This window comes from Lontra canadensis, unplaced genomic scaffold (genome assembly GCF_010015895.1).
Source record: "Lontra canadensis isolate GAN:19392208 unplaced genomic scaffold, GSC_riverotter_1.0 scaffold43, whole genome shotgun sequence".
In the NCBI taxonomy this organism is placed as follows: domain Eukaryota; kingdom Metazoa; phylum Chordata; class Mammalia; order Carnivora; family Mustelidae; genus Lontra; species Lontra canadensis.
This window is the reverse complement of record NW_022631037.1, coordinates 13316255-13325721: the sequence shown is the minus strand read 5'-3', so window position 1 is coordinate 13325721 and position 9467 is coordinate 13316255. Positions and strand designations below refer to the sequence as shown.

The 9467-nt window shown below is 54.2% G+C and overlaps 1 protein-coding gene across 1 annotated transcript; it reads left to right on the top strand.

Moving 5' to 3' along the window:
- The first annotated feature begins 3240 nt into the window (after positions 1-3240).
- ARL5C (ADP ribosylation factor like GTPase 5C) lies at positions 3241-9124 on the top strand. Its single transcript, XM_032871470.1, has 6 exons — positions 3241-3837; positions 4461-4521; positions 5501-5648; positions 6380-6463; positions 6965-7116; positions 8281-9124. Exons 1-6 carry the CDS (start codon positions 3792-3794, stop codon positions 8327-8329), a joined length of 540 nt encoding a protein of 179 aa, XP_032727361.1. The 5' UTR covers positions 3241-3791; the 3' UTR covers positions 8330-9124.
- Positions 9125-9467: the final 343 nt, after the last annotated feature.

Here is a 9467-nt window from a genome sequence, read left to right as displayed (position 1 = left end):
ACAGTGGCAAAGTTGTCTTGGTTGCGGTTTGGAGCATAGATTGGAGGGGCTAGCCTGGACACAGCTGTGGTCCTCCGGGTAAGAAACAAGGTGGGGCTGCACTAGGCCAAGGCAATGGGATGGGAAAGGAGGCAGTGGCAGCCAGAGACAGCAAGCAGTTAGAATCCAGCGGTCTTGGAGAGCAATTGGTGGTGGCCAGTGAGAGAGAGGGAGGTGTCTGGGGGCAACTGTGGGTGATGGTCTTCCCGGACATGGAGGAAGCAGGTGGAAAAACCAGGTGTTTTGTGTTTTTTGTTTTTTTTTTAAGATTCTATTTATTTATTTGACAGATGGAGATCACAAGTAGGCAGAAAAGCAGACAGAGAGAGAGGAGGAAGCAGGCTCCCCGCTGAGCAGAGAACTCGCTGCCAGGACCCTGGGATCATGATCTGAGCCAAAGGCAGAGGCTTTAACCCCCTGAGCCTCCCAGGCGCCAGGAAAAACCAGGTTAGGGGCAGAAACAATGTCAAGCTTTGGACAAGGTAGGCTTATGGTGCCTGTGGAAGGACACCCAAGAGGAGAACAAAAGGCAGCTGGGTGCTTAGCCTGAAGAATCAGGGAATGGCAGAAAGCTCCATCTGGGGGTGGACCCCGATCTTTTGAATCAATGGCAGGAATTATTAACTTCAGTTTACAGATAAAGTTCAGTGAGGCTAAGCAACACCCACAGTTACATGGCTACGGAGCAAGGACTTGAACTCAGATCTTTGGAGTTCAAGTTCTGCGGTGCCTGTAAGCCCCGAGTCTCATGCCGATTCCCCTGCTCTGGCTTTTGCAAGGGGAGGAGGGTTGGGGAGGAAGAAGCAGGTGTCTGAGTATGTTTGTCTCCACTTCATGTGCCTTCTGCCTGAAATTGTGTTTTCCTGGAACTGGCAGGCGGGGGCATTTCTAGGTGACTTAGAAATGTTGAGAGATGAAGAAAGAGAGATTCTTGTCTTTTGGTAACCGCAAGCCCTCAACTGATGTTCATTCAGCACGGTGGTGGTTGTCAGCATGTGAGGATTTCAACAACCATAAAGTCACTGGGATTAGATCTAGAGAGACTGGGGGACTGAGGTTACTACTACCTCAGGGAGTTGGGAACTGAGGCGCTGGGGAACCCTCCTGTCGGGGACCACTGAACCAGTAGCAGCTTCTTCTTCTTCTTCTTCTTTTTTTTTTTTTTTAAGATTTTATTTGTTTATTTGAGAGAGAGGAGGCACAAGCATAGATAGGGCAGAGGGAGAAGCAGACTCCTCACTGAGCAGGGAGCCCAATGCAGGGCTCGATCCCACAACCCTGAGATCATGAGCTGAGCTGAAGGCAGCTGCTTAACCAACTGAGCCACCCAGGTGCCTCTGACCTGTAGCTTCTGTCCAGCTTCTGAACTGAGGTCAGAGAGGCCTCAGTCCAGTGTGTGGCTAAAGGTTTTCCCACCTTCCAACAAATCACAGAAGCTGATCTGGGACCTCCATGGCCCGGGAGCAATGGGTATTCCAGGTGGTACCTTAGAGAAAAATCTTGTCTTAGCGCCAATAATCACATCCTCAAGAAAATGTGTCTTCCTACATACTGTCTCTCAGAGTTTTGTTCTGGTTTTATTTTTTGATGTTTATTTTTGGTGTTTATTTCTCTCTCGCACTAAACGGTAAAGGCTCCAAAAGACCCAGACCGGGTCTGTTTTGTCTGCTTGGCCCATTTCCTAACTCCTGACTAATATTTGTCAAATAAATGAATGAATGCTCCCTAAGACCCAGGCCCTAGGCCTGGCAGCAGAGGCAGCTCTCGTCTGTTGATGGACTGTGCTCCAGCTAGCAGAATGTCACTTTCAATTCTGCAATTGGTGGTGGTAGTTGGGAGGGAGGGGCAGGATGCACTAAGGGGTTCCTTTCCCCCCCAGGAAACAGATGGTTAAAGTGCTTAAAGTGTTGCTGCTTCCCCCAGCACCCTCTGCACCCCCATTCTACTGCACCTAGCGTTCCTTCTTTCCTGGGGCTGAAATGGGCTCTGGTAGTCAATTCTCCTTCCCTCTAACTCCAGGCACCAAGGCGGTTGAGGTGAGAATTCCTTATTTAGCTGACTGTTTTTCCTCTGCTCTCTCCATAGACTTCCCAGCCTCCTTCATGCCTCTTCAACTTGTGCTCATACTTCTTTAATGCTTGAAACACCATCTCTCAGGCTCTAGCATAACTCATTGTACTACACTCCAGTAGCAACACGGTCCCAGGCACTGGACCAGGCCGGGAGGGGAGTGGGCGGAGAACAAAGTTGAGCAAGACGCGAACCCCACCCTCCTGGCCTCAGGGCTGATTGGCGGAAACAGGCCAGTCTCCAGTGTCAGGGTAGAGAGAAGCCCCATTTGTCTGGAGAACCAGGCCAGGGCTTGGGAAGTTGGTGGTTTCTATGGCAGGCGGCTAAAGGCTTTTAAGACTCCACATTTCTGAGAAGGTGAAAGACATTCAGGTGGAGGAAACACAGAAGCAAAAGCATGACGGAAGGAGCTGGGCGTGTGTGGGCAAGGACCAGTGGACGTAGAAGGTGGGAGATCACCTGCAAGTGAGGGCTGTTCATGGAGACTTGTGAATGTCAGGTGATGTGGCTGATCTAAATCCAGTGGGCACTAGGGACTCACTGAAGGTTTATGAGCTGTGGAGTGCCAGGCTCTGGGCTGGGCTTTATGTCAGTGAATAGGGCTGTGCTGAGTCAGGGGGAGGCAGAGGAAGGGAGACAATCAGAGGTTTTCCCCTTAGTGGAGGGGAGCACTAATGCGCTGCGGGAGGACCATGGCAGTGTGGGGGCGGAGGGAGTTGATTCTCCTGTGTGATAACTGACCTCTCCTAACTGTCCCCTCAGCCTGAGGTGGGTTTGCCTTCCCACTTCTCTTTTTGTTTTCTGGTTTTTCCCAGTTTAAGCAAAGAAGGAAATTCACAACTAAAAGAGTCCCCTCGTCCTTTTTCCACCTCCAGCACTGCTCTTCTTGGCTCGGGCTCTCTCCTGCTGGCTCTCGGCATCTGGTACCCCTCTGTAGGGTCTCTAGCTGCAAGATCTCTCTTGTTGCTCTGTCCCTATCCTCAGATATCCATCCCCCAGATCTGGCAGCTGTGCCTGAGCAGTGGTTTGCCAATGAATTGTAGAAGCCGTAGGGATTTATTCCTAGAAGTTGCCTATCACCAAGGGACCTCCAAAAGGGAGGGAGACCCCGCCCTTCCCTAAGGGAACTCACTTTGTGTGGGTCTGCAAGAGCCGTAGTGAAATCTCTAGTGAAACTGCTGGAGATCCAACTAGGGCTGGAATATTCTCCCAGCAGAGAGGATCAGTGACCCCTCTGCTCCACACAGCCGGCAGGTGCAGAACGGAGGGTTTTGCTTCAGTCTAGTGCTCAGACATGACACTTGGAGAAGGGACAGCTGGGACCTGGTAGTGGGTCACTGTGCTGGGCCTCCTTGATGCAGTCAGGGAGCAGGTCACCCAGAGAACCTCTAGAGTTTTCTCAGGGCAAAGGGGGCTGGGATGTGGAGTCTGGACCCCATTTTCCTTGCACCTCCAGGGCTCTAGACAAGTAGCCTGTTCGCTGTCGTTGTGACGTTCATAGCACCCGCGAGGGGCCAGTGTCCCAGGGGATTCCCGGGTCCCGCAGGTGGCTCGTCGGGCTTCCGTGACCTCATAGGCAAAACTCGCTCGGCCCTCCCCGGGGGCGGGGTTCTAAGCACCCTGGCTCGACCCGGGCCCCCGAAGGTCGCTGAGTCTTGCCCCTCCCTAGCCCGGGAAGCGCCATGGGACAACTGATCGCCAAGTTGATGGGCGTCTTCGGGAACCAGGGTAAAGGGCGCACAGCGCATTCAAGCGACTGCTTTGATTCGGCTCCCACCCGGGGCTCCCCGAATCCGGGGTCGGGGCGGATGCGCTGGGGGACCTCGGGCTCCGAAGATCCTGCGTGGGTGCTCCTTGCAAGCTCCGGGGTCTCCCCTAACCCCCTTCCATAGCCCCTTTCCGCCCCCTCCCCTCCTGCTCCTCGCGGGTGGCGCGCTTCGGTGCACACCGGGGCGCAGGGCTCCGCGAGCCTCCGTCCTCCTGGCTAAAAGGGGCCGCGGGTTTCCTGAGATCGTGGCTCTTTCTCCAGACCCCTTCTCTTGGCCAGCCCAAGGCGCCCCGGACCTTTCGGACAACCGCTTTTCTGGAAATGTGGAGCGAGGAAGGCTCAGCAATCATTTCCACTGTCCGGGAGTGCCGCTGGTGTCCGGGGTCGGGGAGGAAACCTGTCCTGCTGGGTTTTGGTCGGGGAGGGGTGCAGGGAAGCAGAAATGGTACAGTGAGCAGAGGTCTCCCAGCTCGCTGGAAACACTCGTCTCCTTCTTGGGAACCCCGGTGGGGCACTCAGTACCCTTGGTTACTGAGTTTGGCCCTGACCTTGCCCTCCCACCCCCACCCCCGGATGCCTCCAGAGCACAAGGTTATCATCGTGGGACTGGACAACGCGGGAAAGACCACCATTCTCTACCAGTTGTAAGTGACTCTCGGGTGGAAAGAGGTGGGGCTTGGCTCTTTCCACCAGACTGACAGACATTTGGACCAATCACTCTTCCCTGGGTTCCCAGGTTTTCCAGTAGCCAGGAGGAGTGATCGTGGGGGGGAAGTTATGAGATCTTCCCGGCATGGTGACCCTTCAGTTCTGTGGCCGCTCGCCTGGCATTCGAATCTTGCCCGGTATGGGCGACCCCAGTGGTCCCCACCATCCCCACCCCTTGCCCCTACCAAACTTGGTTGCAGGCCAGAGGCTGTCAGAAACTGACTTCCTGCCTCCCTGCTCTTCGCTCCCCCTAGCGGTGGGTCCCACCTTTTAACTCCTGCACCCTACCTTTGCCTCTTAACTTTCTCCCCTTCTTCAAACCCAAAGGGGAGGGCCAGTTTTGAGTCAGGGTGAGCTCCGTAGCTCCCCATCTAGAAGGGTCTGGCACGTGTGCTGAGTAATTATCCATCGGAGCTCTTCCCAATATCCACTCTGTGGATGGCATCTCTCCCCCTTTGGAACCTCCAGAGTATTTACTTAGGAAAATTTTCCCCTGAAAAAGAAATACATGCAAATGTTTATCTTAAACCAGAAGAAAAGAGAGCATCGAACATTACAAGCACGCAGAGTGAAAAGTAAGTTTCCCAATCAGCCCAGACTCCCAGATCTTCCAGAGATGCCCTCTACATATAAAAATGTGTGTGTTCTCTCTGCATTTTAACAAGACTCCCAGGTGATCCAGCTGCATATTGCTGTTTGGGGACATGGCTCTAATATGACTCCCATCTCTGGGGTCCGCGCCAGGACAAGGCTCAGTCCCACTCCCGCCTGCACTCCCCTGTGACCAGAGGCTTGGCCACCCTGGGCCGAGTTGTTCTGAGTTAGATCTAGCCTGACTCGAGAGCCGAGGGCTGGGGGACCCAGAGCTGGGAGCAGAAGGGGCTGAGCTCTTGGTGGTCTCTCCTCCCTCCCCAGCCTGATGAATGAGGTGGTCCACACATCTCCCACCATCGGTAGCAACGTGGAGGAGATCGTTCTGCGGAAGACTCACTTCCTCGTATGGGACATAGGGGGGCAAGAGGCTCTCCGCTCCACCTGGAGTGCTTACTACTCCAACACCGAGGTGAGCGGCATGCTGGGGCTGCAGGGGCCTGGAAGGCTGCTTGCTGTGTGACTTGAGCCTGTCACTTCCCCTCTCTGAGCCTTCGTTACCCGAATCTGTGAGGTGGAGATTGTAATAATGATTGCCCCAATGGCTGTTAAAATTAAAACAAAACAAAACTGCTAACACATGTGTTTCAAATCCTTAATGTAGCAGTGTTTTGTTAAAATTTGTGAATACCTCTTGTCAGCTTTGCTTGCTGGCAGCTTTCTGTGTGATGCCCTGCGTGGCGTAGGCCCTTGGTCTCAGGGGGGCCTTCCTTTCTCACTCTGGCAGCCGTGGATTCGGTGGTTTGCTTCTCAGAGTGAGACTGAGTGCGAATTCCAGCACCGCCACTCACCAGCTGTGTGTCCTAGGGCAAGATCTGCCATCTCGCTGAGCTCATCTCATTTGTAAATGGTGCTAAGCCTGGTCCAGGGGCACAGGGCTGTGCTGGGACCCGAATGCTGACCCCAATGCCCACGGCATAGCATCGCCTCTGGCACGCAATCCGAGTCGTGCTGTGTTCCCCCACCGTCTGGATGGAAAAGGGAATGAAAACGGGACTTGAGGGCAGTGAGAGCTTGAGAACAGACCAGTTCTCTGTGGGGCTAACATCAGGGCGGTGCAGAGGCTGGGTGGGGAGCACAGTGGGCGGGAGACACGTTCCTGCGGGAAAAGCCCACGACTCACCGCTGCCCTCTGCTGGCCAGTTCGTCATCCTCGTGATTGACAGCACGGACCGGGACCGGCTGCTGACCACTCGGGAGGAGCTGTATAAGATGCTGGCCCACGAGGTAAGGCTCTCGAGGTTGGGAGAGGGCCCCGGGGGGACTAGCCGTGGGACCTCAGCCTACTCACTTAGCCTCTCTGAGCTTCGTTCCTGAGTCCCCCGTGTCTGAGAGCCGCTACCCCAGCTGTCTGGACAGGGCTAATTTCTCCCAGATGAAGGATCGCAGAAGCCAGAGCTACTGGTCCAGGTCGTGATCCCCCTTCTCACTCACCGTGGGACTTCCTCCCCTCAGACAAGTCACTTCACTTCTCTCAGTTTTTCCAAATACAAAATGGGGAGGATCACCAGATTCCTGCCCCATGGGACTGTCGTAAGGATCACAGAGCTGGGGGGCAGGCAATCTGCGAGCTGTCGGTGTCCGCGGGTGTGGTTGCCCCACATCGGGTACCACGGGGCATGGGCTTCTCCTGCAGGGACAGCAGGGGACTAGGGAGGACTTAGGGGGCAGGGGGATGGGAAGCTAGGCCCTGGCAGGCTGACTGGGGCTGGGCTCCTCTGTCCACAGGCTCTGCGAGATGCTTCCGTCCTAATCTTTGCCAACAAGCAGGATATGAAGAACTCCATGACCACCGTGGAGATCTCTCAGTTCCTCACTCTGACCGCCATCAAAGACCACCCGTGGCATATCCAGGGCTGCTGTGCCCTCACCGGGGAAGGGTTAGTGGCTCCCCACCTGGACGTCCAGGGTCTGGCCCAGTCAATGAATGCTGACCATCAGAACCTTCTCCTGTTTCTCCCCTGTCAGAATCTGGCTCACAGGCGCGCATCCACCCACAGCTGAGATGTGGGCAAGCAGTGAGCCGGGGCACAGTGCCTGCTCTTGGGAAGCTTATTCTAGTGGGGAAAGGGGTGACCCTCCACCTAAGCACAAACATTTCAGATACTGAGAAGTGCCATGCAGAGAATGAAATTGGATTAACAGTGATGGAGGGGACAACAACTGGTCTGAGTTAGCTGTGGTGGGCAGGGACAACCACTACTAGGAGGTGACTTTTGGGCTGAGACCTGAAGGGAGAGGAGAAAGCCATAGGAAAACCTGGGGGCCAAGCCCTCCAGACATGAGTCATTGACTCTTTCTGACCTTGAGTTTTCTTATCTGTAAAGAGGAGGGCGATTGTACTGTCTCTCTCTTAGGGTTTCTGTAGAGAGCAAATGGTGTCATTCATTCAACATTTATCGAGCACTGACTCTGGGCCAGGCACTTTTCTAGGCACCAGAGAAAGAGCAGCAAACAAAACACAAAACCCCACCCCTCATGGGGCGTACATTCTGGTGGGAGAGAGCCGACAATAAACAATAAAATTAAGAAAAAGCTATAGTAATTATAAGTGGCAAGTGTTTGGAAAAGATCAAGTGGGAAAGGGAGATTGAAAGTATGTGGGCAAATGTTGCAAAGGATGTGAAGGTCACATAGGAAGGGCTTCTCATCAGTCTTGGAAAGTTCTCTTTCCTCTTTCTCGAGTGGGATCACAGCAGGCTGGGGACCCAGGTGTCTGGAGGCTGGAGGGAGGTCGGTCCAAGGAACCACACATTTCTGGTAGTGTCCTTGCCATTCCCTCCTCCAATCCACATTCACCTCCTCTGCTAGACTGTAGGCCCCAGAGGGCATGTCTGTGTTTTCACCAGTAACCCCGGCCCCTAGCCCAGGACCTGATGTGCAGTGGGTACTCAATCCGTTTATACTTGTTGATGGAGAGAAGGGATTTAACTTTGGTTATTACATCTAATCCACTGGCTCTGGGTTGGGGCTGGCGACTTGGAGGCCATCATCCTCATGGGATATACCGATCCATGGGATATACTCTTCCATCTTCCCTGCAGGCTGCCCGCAGGGCTCCAGTGGATGCAGTCTCGGGCCACTGCCAACTGATGTCCTGACCTGAGGCCGACCAGAAACTCTGGGGGGTTTTGCTTGGACTGTTTGGGTGGAAAACACAAGTGACGATTATTTTCTGGGGTTCTCTGATGGGAGCTGGGTCAGCTATGGACAGTGAGATTGCTGAAGTCCACCCGACCTAATCCCGCCACCGAAGGGCTAGACTGCCTGCCGACCTGCTGCAGACAAGACAGCAGAAGAGCTGCCCTTCACCCTGGGGAAGCATGTGTCTTTGGAGGCACAGGCAAGTCGTTAGGTGTGTTGAGGGACTGGGAAGTGGAGCCCCGTCCCCTCAGCCTGCAACGTCTTTGAGGGGAAAAAAATGGGGGATAAAGTAGGAGACCCCTGGAAATGCTCTTTATTTCCTAGAACCCCACCTCCTATCCCTCGATTGCCACCCCAGTTTTCTGGCCCCTTTGCCATCTTTGAGCAAAGGAGATTCCAGAAAGGCAAAGGGGGCAGGTGCAGGGGAAGGAGGACAGAGCCAAAAACTGGTGGGAAGGGAGAGGAAGAAGGACGGGACATCCCAGACGGGGACAGTCCCTTGCACTGCGGGGAGTTCCACTCCTCCCATGCCTTTCCCTTCCCTCTGAGATGCTGGCCCGGACCACAGCTTTTGAGAGTTAAGCCATCCCATCCTTTGCCCTCCAGTCCTTCCAGTATGAATCCCACGCCTCCCAGATGTCTCCAATTCCTACAGCGTGCCTATCTTGGCTGTCTTTTGTAACGATTTTTTAGTTGTTTTAGAATTTTTATAAAAGAGTAATAAATGCTGTTGAAGACTGCTCACTTCTTATTTCTGCTACCTGTGCTTCAAACTGGCTTTTGTTTTTTGTACAAGTCATCAGGTCTGTGGAAATTCTCCTGGGAAATGGAGGGGGTACTGCCTCAAGGGTCCACTGGGCTAGGGGACTGGCTGGTTCTTTGGTCCTGGTCTCTCCCACCCTCTGCCAGGTAACTGACTCCTGGCTTGCTGGGACTGGGAGCTTTCGGCTCTACCTGGATCTAGGGGTGGGCGTGGCTTGATGCTGACTCGTGGAGGAGGGGAGGAGGGGCCCTTGGGGTTTGGAGAAGCCCAGGAGTCCTCTCGAGGTAGAGCTGGAGACAGGATGGAAACCCACGCCGTCCATCT